Source organism: Cnephaeus nilssonii, assembly GCF_951640355.1.
Source record: "Cnephaeus nilssonii genome assembly, chromosome: 10".
Lineage (NCBI taxonomy): Eukaryota > Metazoa > Chordata > Mammalia > Chiroptera > Vespertilionidae > Cnephaeus > Cnephaeus nilssonii.
Window position 1 is genome coordinate 56,264,687 of NC_137081.1, and position 16,769 is coordinate 56,281,455.

General features: G+C 43.3%; 1 protein-coding gene across 12 annotated transcripts in view; it reads right to left on the bottom strand.

Annotated features, from left to right (window-relative positions):
• PKP4 (plakophilin 4) overlaps positions 1-16,769 on the bottom strand; it is a 237,556-nt gene that overhangs the window by 23,532 nt on the left and 197,255 nt on the right. For all 12 annotated transcript variants that reach the window (XM_079782903.1, XM_079782896.1, XM_079782901.1 and 9 more), the window contains 2 exons: positions 16,505-16,718; positions 315-498 (listed from right to left, as the gene is read on the bottom strand). In XM_079782903.1, coding sequence (XP_079639029.1) covers positions 315-498; positions 16,505-16,718 — 398 coding nt within the window. The remainder of the gene's footprint in view (positions 1-314; positions 499-16,504; positions 16,719-16,769) is intronic.

Consider the following 16,769-nt stretch of genomic DNA (forward strand, 5'->3'; position numbering starts at 1 on the left):
AAAAACCAGGCTACAACATTAGCAATCAGGATGTGATAACCAGAAAAATGCTGGTCAAGTGGAAAACGCAGGAATTCTGGCAGAATTTCAGGCTGAAAGGCCCTTTGACTAAATCACAGAAGAGTCATTTATAAGATAATGTCTTTCAGGCTCCTAGTCTGAGCTCATGATGTTTTCTTCACAGGATAAGCAAGTCTAGTGGCCTACATTTTGAAACAAACTTGAAAATTTAGGTAGGTGTTAACAAAATGAATTAAACCCTCCTATGATTTAATCACTGAATTCATTAGAAAAAAAAAAGATAAAGACTTTACCTCAGGCAACCTGTTGTGTTACGCAGAACGAGTGAAGTCTGAAATTTAATTTTATGATCATCATCAAAAGAAGAGTTATTCCATCCGGAGTGTGGAACGATCACAGTGTTTGTTAAGGTTGAGAGAGCATCTCGAATGATTGTCATCTTTACAGCATCACATGAGGATAAATTCCAAAGAACTCCTAAAAATGAGATTTTAGACATCAAATCATCAATGAAAGATGCTGCAGTTTTAGCAATGAAATAAACATACTCACTCTAATTGATGTGAACCCAGTCTGCTCTAAACCTAATCTATTGCATCCAGGCTGGGCTGGATCCCTGATAAATGTCGAATGAACATATGTGAGCTCCTGGCACTATTACAAAGCTGGGATAGTCCTTCTCTCAAGTTTTAGAGCCTATGTATCAATCAGGCAAGACAACTATGGCTTTTGCAAAGCAAATTAGTTGCTCTGTGAGGTGAGGGGCACAATCCAATCACAGGTCATAATATAACGCATCTATGATTGTTGTAAAACTGCCATTCATTGCGTTTTCCCTGTCGTTCAATGTTCTGTGAGACAAACCATTTTTAGAACTTGGAATAAGTTTCTTTTTCTCAAAAGACGACATGTCTCTCCTCATCATGCTTTCTCTTCTTACTTTTGGTACTGGGACGCTCACACTTAATGCAGTAGCTTTAATGGCACAGAGGGTGGCTACATTTGCTTCATATTTATTTAGATAAGGTTTGGATATTTCTATTTCCACTTTAAGAGTTTTATTACCATGTGTTTTAGAAGTGCAAGTTACTGCCACTCCGTTTGGATACAGGTGAACCTCAAGAAATTAAGTCACCATACTGTAACTGACAACAAGATTGCTAGGACAAAAGACCTAAAAATGTAGCTTATTAGAATGCTATCAAAATTGTAAGCACATTAGATTATCTTCATATCTGTGTCAACTATGAGGTGGCTTAAATTATTGTTGTAGCACACATATTTTCTAATAATTACTCTAAGAGCAAATTCAAGATTACATCTACTCTAATGTCACTTTCACATCAATGCATTTTCCTAAGAGAGAAGGAGGTAGAAGAGAAGTTGCAGTTCCTGTGGCCGAGGCCTCAGAACCCTGCATGCCTGATGTATCCTTGGCGAGCTGCTCAAGTCTGCACAGTGCTCTCAGAACCCTCAACACTTGGCCGGTGGAGGGGAAGGAGTCGGCAAAATCTGCCATGTCCATGGGTGCAGGTCAGGCTTGTGAATGTGACTGAGCAAGAGTATGAGCCAGCAACAAGGACAGTGTGTAGTGACCCAGGAGCCAGCCTGAAAACAGCACAGGACCCTTTATGAGGGAGGGTGGTCCAGAGAGCTGACAAAAGCTTTGATTCTTTTTGGGGGAAGGAGAGGTAAAAGCAAAGGGCTAGAAAGAAGGTAGTGCAGCAATACTCTGACGATTCACCAAGAGGACCATCCCTTGCCCGAAAGCCTGCCCTGACCCGGCCACATGGGGGCTGTGGGGATGGGGTGGAGGGAATGGTCGGCTCCACCCTGGGAAAACATGTGGGTCCTGTGTTCTACTCCACACTGTGCCTGCTCCTCTCCCCTTTCACGTGGCTTTGCCTTCTGTACCTGGGCTTCCCTTGTTCCCTCTGCTCCTACCTTTTGCAGTTGGAGAGCCCACCAGAACCACAGCTTTTTAGGACCTCTGCCTCAGCAGAGCCCACCTAGTCAGGCCTGGAGAGGGACGTGGGTGGGGAGTGGGGCAAGAGTTCAAAATGAGGAAAAGGGAAGACCTTGCTTGGTCTCTGAAACCTTGTTCTTCCCACCACGACAGATCATTGCTTGTGTAGCCAGAGGTGGCACACAGCAGGGAGGTCCTACCAGTGCTTATGGACCAAACTCAAATTCCACAGGCAGAGCTAGTCCTCCGTGGATTCTGAGAAAATGGGCTGTACGTTTCTACATAAAATGGTTTTACACTGTGCTACCTGGATTCTTGGCGTTTGCGGACTCAGGGGTGGCCCTGTGAGGAATGGGGGAGTGCTGGGGGTAGAGCTCATGATCCCCATCCAGTTCACTCAGAGCGGCTCCATACTAATCTCTCCTCAAGATTGGGTTTCTTTGGGTGTTTCTGTTGTAAAAAGGGTCTCGTGTCCCAAAGACATTTGAAAAGCACTGTCTTAGTGGAAAAGGATTAGAGGACTGATGACCACGGAAGGGGCCTGGGAGCTAAAGATGAGTCTCTGGAGGTCTGTCCGACCCCAATAACAAGAGATGGGAAGCAAGACAGAAGACGGAATGGGACGAGGCATGAAGGGTGCCGTGAATGGAGCTCTAACATTTCCTGCTAACAAGGCCAACCATACTCTTCCCAGGGCACTGATGGGGCCGCCGGGGCGTGAGCCAGCCACAGGCCAGCAAGGGGCCAGAGCCCAGGCTCTGGTGGACAAGGGTCATTTCATAACTGTCCCTGCTGACAGTTTTATGTCATCGGAGCAAGTTATCTCTCTATCAAAGCTTTCAAATTCCTCACTCCACAAAAGTCATCATGTAGGGAGAGCTGCAGTTTCTAATACTTCACAAAGTAAGTGCATCCCAGCAAAGTTAACAGCAAGGTAAGGCTTGTAGAAAGCAAAACCTATCATAATATAGGCTCCGGGTATAAAATTAGATCTCTCTGCAGAAAATTAAACAGCGTGAGTCACAAACTTCAGGTGAAAACATGACTAAGGGGGTGGTTCTTTAGTACGTTGGAGCTTGGAGTTGAGGCTGAGCAGTTCTTTGATCGTTGGCAGAAAAGCTTGTTTTTCATGGGTCCTGCCTCCACTCCTGGCTGCTTCTAAGACCTACTTTTGGTAAGAGGCTATTTCCCAGATTTGCAATTTTCCATGATTTTCTGTGTAGGTACAAGAATTCTGTACTGTTTTCTTATGTCATCCTACAGTTTACTAATAGCCTTTACATCTTCATGGGCTTGAAGAGCATCAATGTCCATAAATCAATATAAACAAGAATAATGACCATTTGCTGTTTGTTCATTTTTTTAACTCTGTCTCAGGAATTGTGTGCTTTACATATAATACCTTAAAGAGTCAAGCTGCACAAAATTAACTTCCCATTTATTTTGTAGGCTTGAAATTTTAAAATATGTTTTTATTGATTTTTAGAGAGAGGGAAAGGGAGATAGAAACTTCGATGAAAGAGAATCATGGATCGGCTGCCTCCCGCACACCCGCTACTGGGGATTGAGCCTGCAACACGGGAATGTGCCCGGACTGGAATCGAACCAGCAACCTCTTGGTGCATGGGCCAACGCTCAACTATTGAGCCACAGCGGACGGGCAAGGCTTGAAATTTTACATGATTTTTTAAAGGATGATAAGCATTTGTATTTCTAAATTTAATTTTAATTTACATTTTATTAGGCAAGTATATTGAAGAACAAAACTCTTATCACCCTATTTTTATGTCTTGTTGCACATATGCAGGGAATATAACAGTTACTCAAAAATATTTGTTGATCGATCCAATTTAATATATTCTATTTGTTTTTGGATTTCCCCTTTATTTCCTTGACTGTCAAACTCAGCTATTAAATATTACCTCCCTTGCATTCAGGACTGTCTTTAAGGTCTATGAGGAGAAGGTCAGAACAAAATTCTGGATCTTTAAGGTAATTTGCCAGCATAGTTTTGCCTGCCTTTCACATGAAGACTCAAACAGATGGTTGTTGAAACTATTATTTTAGCTATGGGTATAGAAGAATCCCATTGCTGCTCCATCTCTTCAAATCAACATGCCAAACTTCCCATTCCTTAAACTTCTAACAAGAAAGGATCAGTGTTGTCCAATTATAAATAGTTAAATTGCTAAAAATATGTAACCCTTCAGTAGACAAGCTGATTATGCTACCTTTTGGTCAACTGAGTTGATTTATGGATCATAAAACCAGTGTACCAGTAATAGTGTAGAAAGTCAAGCTTTCATTTCTGCAACTTCAAAAAATATTCAAAATTATTCTTGACCAGAAAAAAACGTGTGTGTGTGTGTTTTTTTTAAAAAAAAATTTTTGCTGAGTCTGTAGCACCCAAGGGACCCACATAAAGGCAGCTTTGCCATCTGCACTGTAAGTTATATGATCCCACCCCTCCTGCACCTCACCACGCAACACAAAGAGCTAGGACATTTGGTGTGGATTTAATTGGCCATTTCAAATATCAAAGCAAATCTTAAGATACTGGCTTTTCTTCCTCACTTTCTGTTTCAAAAATAAGGTTATGGAAAGTCAAAATAACCTGTTCTGATGAATCAATATTGAATGTAGAAGGTTCAATTAAACGTAAAAGCCTTGGTTATGGGTTGATTAATTTAGCTTTTCTACTCAAAAGTAAAAAGCACCATTCTTAAGGCCAGCTAATAACACCTGTGTACACTCCACTCCACTAAGGTAGTAATAAAATAGTGTTCTCTCCACTTAGTCTGTATAGGGCTTCATTTACTGGGTCAGGAAGAATGTTGCCAGAGAAGTACGTAATGAATAGAAGATACACCAACTCCCAGAGGTAGAAAGGCTGATGAGCAAGTACAGAGCTGTGGGATGAGCACTTTCCATCATCATGATAAACCTTTAGCTCCAACATTCTAATGTAAAACTTGCTTTAAAAATATTTAGCAGCACACTCCATGATCTCCTGGTTCCCAAAGAGAAAGTTAAAAATAAACTATAATTTAGTTTAGAAAGCTTGAGGTGTTTATTTAATTTAAAGCAATTAGCTATTTGTTGTGAGGACTAAGAATATAAATATACAAACTAATTTAGAAAATACTAGGCTGTGGAATCAAATAAACATAATAAATTGACGAACAAAACAGGCCCAGAGGCATCGATGCATGGAACAGGCTGACATATATCAGGGTTGTGTGTGTATGTGTGTGTGAGGGGGAAGAGGGATGGGAAGAGATTAACCAAAGAACTTATACACATTCTAGAGGCCCGGTGCACGAAATTCGTGCATGGGGGCGGGAGGGGTGTGTGTGTGGGGGATTCTCTCAGCCTGCACCCTCTTCAATCCGAAATCCCTCTCACAATCTGGGACCACTGGCTCCTAACTGCTCACCTGCCTGCCTACCTGATTGCCCCTAAGTGCCCCACCCCTGCTGGCCTGGTCGCCCCCAACTGCCCCCCCTCTGTTGGCCTGGTTGCCCCCAACTGCCCCCCTCTACCTGCCTTGTCGCCCCTAACTGCCCCCGCTCCCCCCACCGGCCTGGTCACCCCCAACTACCCCCCCTGCCAGCCTGGTAGCACCCAACTGCCTCCCTGCCGGCCTGGTCACCCCAAACTGCCCCCCCCCCCAGCAGGCCTAGTCACCCCATGCAGCCTGCTGTTCAGTCATTTGGTTGTCCCTCACTAACCACCCCGGCCGGCCTGGTCGTCTCACGCAGCCTGCTGTTCAGTTGTTTGGTTGTTCCTCACTAACCCTCCTGCCAGCCTAGTTGCCCCACGCAGCCTGCTGTTCAGTCGTTCGGTCGTCCCTCAGTAACCCCTCTGCCGGCCTTGTCGCTCCATGCAGCCTGCTGTTCGGTTGTCCGTCCAGTTGTTTTGGTCTTGACGGCCCCTGGCTTTTTATATATTAGGATATGCATAACCAATGGACACACACAATAGTGTGGTGAAGGGGCAGGGGGATTAATGGGGAGAAACTGGGGGACATCTGCAATGCTGTCAACAATACAAAAAATAAAAATAATAATTAAAAAATAGAAAAGATCCTAGGGAATTTAATGCCTATTATTTTAGAAAATGCTACTTATTCTCTACCATAGGAAAAGGTACACACAACAAATAGCCAACAGCCATAATGAAACACTTCCAGGAGAGATGAAAGTTCATTTTCCCCACAAAGAATGAATAAAAGTAATTAAAATACCATTTTACACAAATCCCATGCTGCAGAATTTCCAAAGAGCTCATGTTTAAAACTAGCTTTATAGCTTATTCTAACGGCCAACTGATAATTTTATAGTCAAATTAGAAACTGGTTTAACTGATTAATTAAAATAATGGCACTATTTAAAAAAATGTATTTCTTAAAGAACATTAAAAGTCAAACAAAGAACATTTGGAAAATGCAATTTCTCTGGTTGCACACATACATAATGCCCTAAACAATTATTTTTTCTGATATGAAAAAAAATAAAAAAACTATTAACTTTTACATGGTATTACGTTTATTCCCAGTTTCTTAATTATGAAAAAAACCCTACAAAGACCCACAAGAGTTCTTGGACATCGTAAAAGGAAAAATAAAAGAAAGTCCGAGTGCACTTCAAATATCACCACTAGACACGACCCTACAATTTAATTCACAAGCTACCCTCATTCTGTGTCTGTTCTTGAAATTCTTGTTTTGGTCACGCTCTTTCCCACGATGTCCATGAGGCAAGCTCAAGTCCCCAAGCCTTAGGGTGTGGGGAGTATCTACTCTGAAAACAGACCAATAGGTCTTGCACCCACAGTTCCTGGCACAGAGTGAACGTCATGACAAGTCACTGTCCTAACCATGCCCCACCCCCCTGGGGCTGAGGACACTTCTGGTAGATGCACTGGTCCCCTCCTGGCAAGTGTGCATCTGTGGACTTCTCGGAACAGGCTGGTGCCATGTGTACCCACCCTGCAAGCAGTCTTGATAAATGGGGTTAGAAATATCAGACTAATACTTAAAATGTAATTCAAGACTGCAGATTGCATCCGAGGGTCAGAGTGTGTGCATCTCGTAAACTCAGTCTGTGGATGACAAATCAGGACGATAAGCCACCCTCGATCCTGGCACCTGCCTCCAAGACATTCCCTACAAGTCTCTGGCTGAAACACTGAGGATCTAGCAAAAAACACTTCACCGTTTCTTCTCTCTGAAGCTCTCCCCTAACCCCAGTATGGTTTTTATAAACTTTGATGATGTTTCGTTGGTAAGAGAATAATGTTAAGTGTGGCTACTACACTCTGTCACAGTATGGCCACCTGCATCGCTGTCCATCAAAGCCAAGTACCTCATGCCTTTTAGACGCAGTTACTTTTACCCAGCCTAGCACAGACCCCACATGTGCAGTAAATATAGTAGCTGTCAGCCACAGGTGGCTACTGAACACCTGAAATGTGGCTAGTCCAAAGGTGTGCTATAGACATAAAATACACACTGGATTATGAAGGCCTGGTACCAAAAAAAAAAAAAATAATTATGCAACATCCATTAATAATTTTTATACTGCTTATAAGGTGAAGTGATTTAGAGCTATTGGGTTAAAGAGGCTACATTATTAAAAGAAATAACACCTGTTCTTCCCTTTTAATGTGGCTACTAGGAAGTTGAGAATTACTTCTCTTGTGTTATACTTCTAGTGGAAAGTGCTGGTAGAGGCGCTGTTCATTTTATGCCACTGGCTCTAAAGGAGACATGCAGGCTGATCCTCGGAAGGCCTTGCCATGGTGACAACACAAGGCAGCAGGGCAAAGCACCCGAGCACAGGATGAGCAACAGCACGGCTCTCTCATCGCTCGTGCCAGGCACTGGGGAAGCTGGTACTGGGAGAAGTGGTTTGCTTGGGGCCAGAGCTGGAAGGAAACATGTGGGTCTGACCTGAGCTCACACTTATTCACTCCCCAACACCATGCTGCCTTTCCCCGCAGGTTTTCCTGAGTGCGGGAACCTGTCTGGCAAGACTGGAGACCACCACGTCTGGGATGGGGCGTGAGGGGCAGGGAGAACCTTCCAGGTGGACCAGACCAGGGGGAGGAGAAAGAGTGGGGAGCCTCGAGGCTGGGGCTGGCCTCGCAGGTGAGAATGGGGAAGCAGTCTGACTGGCAGGTGGGGAAGTGTGGAACAGGGACAGGTGTCATTCCAGGGATGGCAGCGAGGCTGATGGAGCAGGAGGGGCAGAGCCTATGTCCCAGGACAGCAGTGTAGGGGAGATGTGATGAGGCTCTGGAGGGGTGCTGTGGGAAAGCAAAGAGGGAGGGGGAGCACTTGTGATAAGAACTGGAGCCTGATGCAAGCTGAGGGTGGCGTCAAAGCTGAGCCAGCAGTTCGGCATGTGTGGGAATATGTGCTGTAGCAGAAACGAGGCAACCCAAGGGGGAGTGGGAAGGGAGCAGTGCAATAAAAAATGCCTGCCATTTGTGGCTTCAGGCACACCACTCAAGCTTTCCACCAGTACTGGAAGGCTGTGAACAAATCATGAAACTGAAATGGAACTGAAACAATGGGAAAGCAATTATTATGAGACTGGGGAAAAGTATTGTGTTCAGTGATAGAAACACTTCGCTCTGGATAAATTATGAGGAGAACCAGCCACAGTGGTGCAGCATTACTCCCGGGGTTCCCAAGATGCTATCATCTCAGCAGAGGTTCCTGCAACGCGAGCAGCGACTCTCAGAGCAGTGAACGTGCAGGCCTGCTCCTGGCTTGCAGGCCTGGCGTGTGGCTCCTTCGTCCTCCCCGCTGCCAGGATGGGCCGCCTGCTGAGTCCCCTGCTGTCTGGCATAGCTGGCCTCCTCGGTGGTGGAGAGTCTGGCCCGTGGGCCTTGCCTGATCACCTGGTTGCTGCACAGTTAATGCACAATCCATGTCAGGCAAGGAAAGCTAACTTAACCACAGCTGGGGTCACAACGGTCACCACTCCGGTTTCAGAAGAGGTGGCGAGTTGAGTCCGTAGGTGATCTGAGTGAAGGCGGCTTCCTAGGAGCTGGCTGTGTGGTACTGAAGACCTGTGTGAGCCACAAATGCTGTGCTGTGGGGCCCGGCCCACATACTCCATTTGAAGGGGCTTGCTCCTGCTGTTTAGATTTTTCCCAGCTAACGGACACCAGTGATAGATCTTTAGTCTTTAAAGAACATGAGGGCTAGCCTGTTCCTGTGATTTTTCAGGTACAAAGGTGGATCACAGCACCTTTGAAAAGATCTATCAATTTCTAGAGATCCCTTTATAAATTCACATTTGCATTTGAACATCTTTATGCTAGGTGGTTTTCCATGGGTAGGTTGAGAGCATTAATGACATAGTGTAGTCCCACATACCCTGGGAAGGCATTTCCACGGAAAATAAACCAGCTTACAATCCCAAAATGCTGACTGAGATTGCCTGTAAGGGGTACACAGGACAGTCTGTCTGTTAGGGCAGTTTGTTAACACGAACAGGCCACAGCAGGGGAAATCCCCGAGAGCATCGCTTTGATGCAGAGGTAGCGAGAGGGCAGCAGCCAGGCCACCCAGTAGTCCTTCAGGTTACTTCAGCTCCTGACACAGAAGTAGGGCATCTACACTGTTCCGTGCGGACTTTTACCTCTCCCAGGAATGTGCTTATTCACCTGTAATTGCACTCAATCCTCAACCTCGTTGTTTGGTATTCACAGCAAAGAGACAAGAGTGCTTCCAGTCCCAAGCCTTGGGAAATTACAGACTAAACGCTGCAAAGAACTTGAGGGACCTGAATCAGGGTCTCTTGGGCATCTTCTTTTTAGATGTTTATGAGTGCCCTGATAAACTGTGCATTTACTGGCTTTCTGGTCTACCGAGGGAGCGCGGCATTATGGGACTGTTCCTGTGCTGAGAAACCTACTCTGACCCGTGGCTGACCACCTGAGTTCATAGGGAACCTCTGAGTCGGGAACCTCTGAGTCTCCCCGCTTGATGGCATCATTCTGCTCAACATTTAGAAGCCCCCCACAGACAGAAGGTTGTACTCCGTGTCACATTCCCGTGCTTTCTAAGCAACATGAAGCTTTATGATTACACCTGATCACTAGTTTGATGTGGCTGTGCTAGTGGCCAAGCTAAACAATACTTCTCTATATTCCTGGGTAAAATTCAAAGGAGGTATGTGGTACCTTTCTGGTGGGAATTTAAAAGAACAAGGGAAATGACACCTGACAATGGGCACCTCATATTCTGTGCCTGCCCTGCACGTGTCGGTGGCCTGGGGATGGCCAGGGCGGGCAGCGACAGAGGCAGGGAAGGAAGAGCTCCGCCTGCATGCCAGGAGCCCGGCCTGGACTCAATCTCTGGACCCTGTTTCTCCTCTCTTGTATGGGAGTGCAGGGCAGGACAGAGGACTTATTTAGGGTCCTTTCCAGCTCAAAGTTCTGTGACTCTGAATTAGGAGTTATCCATTTATAATAAACCATTTTTTCTTGTTGCTATTACATTTTTTAACATTTTATTTAGCACCAATTTTTATGGATTGAAATGCTCAGTAAAGAAGAGAGCACACATTTCTATTGCTCTTTTTTATAAAGTGGGCCAAATGGTAAAGATCCTACTGACTTGGGCTGGGAATTGGAAGGGGATATCGTTAAATTTGTGAAAACTACCCATGTAGCTCCTGAAAGTCAAGTGACCCAGAAAAGGCAGGATAGAAACTAACAGAACAACTCCTCTCTGAATCAGAGAATAAATGACTGTTTTAATGGCACATTAATTAGGCCAAGGGGTCATGTTCAGTAAATTGTTTCATGCTCCAATGGCAGGTAACAGTCCAAAAGGCTAAATGCATGTCCACTAAGCCCTGGCTCTTTACAGGATGCTCTGCTGTCTGCTGAACTTTAGCCTGCCCACCTGCCCTTCCTTAGTGCATGACTCATTTTCTTATTTATCTACTGTCTAATTAGAAACAGGAGCTAATGACCAGGAAGGAATATGCCTCATTTCATGTTCTGCATAGTATCTGGAATCCACTGCTGGCATCCAAAAATTTTAAAATAAATGTGTAGAAATGTTTTACTTAGCCATATGGATGACTAATCACTTACTAAATTGGAAGTAATATGAACATAGCTGCCACTTTAACCATTTGTACGCCATAAGCGTCTATAGATGCAAGCAGTGGACCTTTTTAAATTCAATTCAAAATATCGTGGCAGTTAACTGGTTAAAAGTCTATTATTACTCAAGAACAAAGGCTACTTTTTGGTATCTGACACCAGTTTAATGGTGGTAAGAGACATGTGATAGTTTGGGGACATTTGTTTTATTAAAAGGTAGGCCTCCAGATTCTGTGCAATATCTTCCATCTCTATAGTCTTAAAAATGATGCTTTTAGGATGCTTAAAAACTTGAAACTCATATTTCCTAGCTTAGGAACACTATATTCAATTATCTTGAACAAATGAGTTCAACAAGAACAAATGAGTTCCTTTGTTCCATCAAAAACAAATGAGTTCTTTTCTAGCGACAAGATGTTCCTACTTTCCATCCAGTCTGTGGCTTAGCATTCATCCATCTTATAACCCAATGGGGGGAACCATACTTCATCCAGCTTTCAAGTACCTGTGCTTTCTTTTTTTTAAAAAAAGCAACCTCACCCTGAGCACCCACATATATTAACAATTACTAAAAAAAAAAAAAAATGTTCATTAGGTTTCAACCTGGAAATGTTCAACACAATGAAGAAAACACAAATATCATGTTACATATTAGGGAACTATTTTAATTAACAGTGACAGCCCAACTGTCTTGCAAAAATACACTTGGCAAAAATCATTTTTCCTTTTATTTCCCTGCATAAAGATGTGGCCAAAAATGTAGGCCCTGGGCAGTCATTAAATTTAAAGCAAAGGCGAGGCATCTTTCAAAGAAAATAGCTAAATTTTTTTTCATTTAAGTACAATAAAAATGTCAAACTGAAACAAAGGGGACTAGGGAAAAAGGCTGTGGATTAATAATTAGGTAGAATTACTTGATATTAAGGATAATAGAACACCTAGCTTCAAAGGGATAGTAATTTCTTCAAATAGTACAATATTGTGAACACATCAGTTCATTGTGCTTCATCACTCCATGATCCTAAGTTGAATGTAATTTGCACTAAAGAACTCTTAGGCACCCAACTGGTGTGGCTCAGTGGATGAGTTTCAATCTATGAACCAGGAGGTCACAGTTTGATTCCCAGTCAGGGCATATACCCAGGTTGTGGGCTCAAACCCTAGTAGGGAGTGTGCAGGAGGCAGCCGATCAATGATTCTCTTTCATCACTGATGTTTCTCTCCCTCTTCCTTCCTCTCTGAAATCAATAAAAAATATATTTAAAAAAACCACAAAAACAATTCTTAGGCTACGCCTACAAAGTCCGAGCATCATGCAAGGCTGGCCAAGGCCACAGTAATTTGTAGAGGACACTGGCAGAACACTGAAATTTGGAAGGATATTGTTCTATTTACAAAGGGGATTTTATAGAGATGGGCAGCTGATATGGAACACGGGGTGACAGGGTCACAAGCACCCTGCCACCCATTTTGGAACACACATATTTTAATGAGGATGATGGGGACACCCTTTCTTGCTTAGGAGATAGATGGGAGGCTGGTTAGATGTCAGCCACCTATAGATGGGGCTAATAGGTCTTCTCCTGCAGGGCCATTGCTTGGCAAAACGAGCTCCTGAGGGCACATCTTCCTTGTCTTCTCAAGTCACACTTAATGTCTCCTTGTTGCTTTTGAATAACCCTGCTGCTCAGCCTTAATTTCATGAAGTAATGAGCTCCCTGTCCCTGTGGGTTCAAGCACATAATGGGCAGTGACTTTGTGTGAAAGCTGTACATGGGACCCATGGCTAACTGGGCAAAATGAATTCTGAGGCTCCCCTCCAACCTTGTGGTTCTGTAATTTAAAGACAGCTTATGAGTACTTGGCTTGAGGAAGAGTTAATGAAAGAGCTCAGAGATCTTTTGATGTCATATACACGCAACTCTGCTAGATTTATATTATGACTTGGTAGTTTAACGTTAGCTAGATAATGTTTATAAAGACATTAAACTTGGCTGACATCTAGCCTTTGGAACTGGAACTCACTTCTGAAGTCCTCTGGGCCAGCTCCTTAAAATGTGGCAATTGGGTGTTTACACACTGACCACACCTATTCCAAAGTAAAGACTACTTTTGAAGAGAGCATGTCATAAGTAATCAGTCCACATATCAGAATAAATTGTTAGGGGTAAAATGATAGAGTCATAAAGAATTCGTAATTTCCCCTACCCTACAAGTATGGCCAAAAAATACTTCTTAAAGCCTAAAAGCTATTGGCAGCTGTTTCCAGAAAAGAAATATGAGGTTGGTGCTAGAGTTACACTGGAAGCGACATAATCTATTCAGGGAAATAGCTCTTTTGGAATTAGGAAACACTAACATCCTCCTTTCAAGGTCAGGGTCCATGTTTTAAAACAGCTCGTGTTCTCAGCAATGAGTACTGTAGCCACACAGAAATGGAAAAATATAGAGGAAAGATCTAAATTAGTACTCACATCCAGAGTATAAATCAGGCAAATTAGTACATAAAAGCCCTTCGTAGTGAAGGCTGGCTCTACTTCCAATAAATCTGATTTATTCTCAAATGAAAAACAATCACGAAACCTTCATATACTTTTCTTCCTGTTTATCACTACATCTTACAAGCTCCGAGAACTCAGCTCAAAAAGTCCCTGCCACTGTTCCTCCCAGAGACAAACACCTCAGAAACAGAACTCCAGCAGAGACCTATTCCTCCTATGACAGAAAATGAGAAGAAAACTGCACATTAAGAATGTAAGAACCAAGTCACCATTAATCTGCCTAGTTAATCAAAAGAGAATACGTCTGAGGGTGAGCTGTGGTCCCTGGATCACTGCTGACCCCTTGGGGAGCCACGTGCATCAGTTGGCAGCCTTGTTGGCTGCACAGGCGTGTTACTGGGAGAAGATACTTGGACATTACACACAAAGTGTGAAGTGACGGGAACGAAACATCAAACAATGAGAGAAGGCACTCACTGACTGCAATACCACTGTCTCCTCTGCCTCCCAACAGGGAGCACAGGGCAACGTTCTGGGTGTTACCACAGTGACTGTGTGGACTTCTAGGATGAATATTCTTAATTCTATTTAGCTTCTTCTAATTTTCATTTTGTATATATACACGCATACATATATATGCAGGTGTAAATAATTTACTTTTTGGTGTGAAAGGATGAGATGTCTCAAAGTATTTTAGAAATAGAGAGTACATATTAATAAATCAATATGCAATTTACTAGTAAATGTGTTAAAACATTAATATTCAAACAATATCAAGGCAGGCAGCACAATCCGAGTATATAAGTTTCGTATCTTATTTGGAGTGCAGGGTACTGTATGGTGAACCTAATATTTTACGAGGAAATTAGTTCCCTTGAAATATTAGATTCATGATGGTTTGCTACATTCCCAAGTGTTACTGAATTGTAGCTGACAGAACCTGCAGCTCTGATTTCATAGTGAAAGCCAGTAGGCAATGGGATTAATTTTGGAAGAAAAAAAAAAAGTTGTTAAAAATATTTAAATATTTCAAGCATGACAAATAGCATAGCAATTATAAAACAACACCTAGGTATCTACCATCCAGCTTTGTTAAATATGAATTGTTTTGTTTCAAATTACTTCCTTTTTAAAGACACAAAGCTAGATTATAGCCCCCAATCCCAGTTTCTCCAATCCCCCCATCCTGTAACCACTATCATGAATCTATTACCATTCCAATGAAAACTTTTAACTTTATTGCATATGCATATATCAAAAATAATTTAAAGCCTCAACCTGCATATTTAAAAACTTTATAAAAATGGTATCATATTTCTGGAGATATACCAATGTTGCTATAGATCGCTTTAATACACTTATTTTAACCTTGTATATGCTTTCATTGGGTGAGCACACTGCCATTTATTTAATCATTTGCCTACCAATGAACACTCAGTATTTCCCACTAATGGTCTATTATAAATAATGCTGCCGTTTTATTTGCCCTCCGGCAGAGTCTTTCTTTCACCTTGACCTCAAGCACTCTTGCATCTACCTGATGGTGTTGCAATGTCCAGTCTCTTGAGACATATAGCTCAGTTCCTCCTGGTCTCTCACTCTTCACACTAGTCCGTCATGCCTTGACCATGAATATTTCTCTAACTGTTCCCTCTTCTGCACCACCTACCTCTTCTATTATTGATAGAGCTCAAGCTGTTATCTTTAGACTCCTGAAGTCCTCATAGGCCTCTCAGATGCTAGGCTCATCCCCATCCAATCCCTCCATCTTCTGCCTGAGGAAGAATGTGGTTAAAAGCCCAAACCTGCCCTGCCCTGCCTTCATCCCCACTGCATGCGGGACACAGACCCCTCATTTGGGTTCCCCAAACAAGGCCTGCATCTCTCTCTGGCCTGGTCTCCCTTCAGCATCCTCTTCTGGCTGGTACCTCTGACTTTACATCCCTCCCATGCTGGCTCTGAACCTCTGCTTATGACTTGAAGTATCTCCCCTGTTTACCCAGCCAAAGCCTCCTAATCCTTTAGGACAACTTCAGTTTCATGTCAAACGGAACTTCCCTACCCATTCATGCTCTGTGCTCCCAATGTCTCTGTCTCTGTCTCTGTCTCTGTCTCTGTCTCTGTCTCTCTCTCTCTCTCTCTCTCTCTCTCTTTCTTTAATATATATTTTTATTGAAAGGAAGGGAGAGGTAGAGAGAGAGAGAAACATCAATGATGAAAGATAATCACTGATTGGCTGTCTCCTGCACGCCCCCTACTGGGGATCAAGCCTGCAACCCAGGCATGTCCCCTTGACCGGAATTGAACCCAGGACCCTTCAGTCCACAGGCCGATGTATCCACTGAGCCAAACCAGCTAGAACCCAATGCCTCTTTAATGAGTCCTTTAACTTGCCATTTTTCACTGCCATCCGCAGGACCTCATGTTCCTCCCGAGTCTGCGTGCTACCTGAGGGCAGGGACTGAGTTCTATTCATCCCCAGGTCCCAGGAAAGCATCTGAGGTACTAACAGGCATTAGGACTTGGGCTGAGCTGAAGTGGAAGGCAGCTGATCCTTAAGTGTAGTATTTTATTTTCAAAATAAAGGAGAGACAGTCTTTTTAAATGGAGATTTACTATGGAATACATAATAAAAACGACATCCGCCCTCTATGAACAAGACATCTGTTAGCTGACACTTCTGCATCACTAAGCATAACTATCCTAGCATCACCGGAGAGCCTTCTGAATCATTGCGTTAAGTTACACTCAGCCTACATCACAGTTGTGAGCACTATTTCATCTCCTATCTACACCCTCCAACTCCTTCACCAGGAACCATACAAGGGCACAGTCCAGACCGTTTCAGCATTTCCTCCAGGACAAGATCACATTCTTTACCCACCTGTAACAAGCTCCCTTACTTCTGCATCAACAGATTTTCTCAACAGTCTCAACAAGGCAGGTATCCCACCAACATTCTTCATTGCTATTTTATTTTCATCTGTCGACTTGCCAAAAACAAGATTTCGGAGGGCACCACAAGCATTCTTCTGAACTTCCAAAACTCTGTGGTCCAAAAGGTCAACCAGATGCTTGATTCCCCCTAACCTACACACCTAGAATGAGAAATATTAGGTACCAGGCCTAAGTGACATGAGATTCAGCAG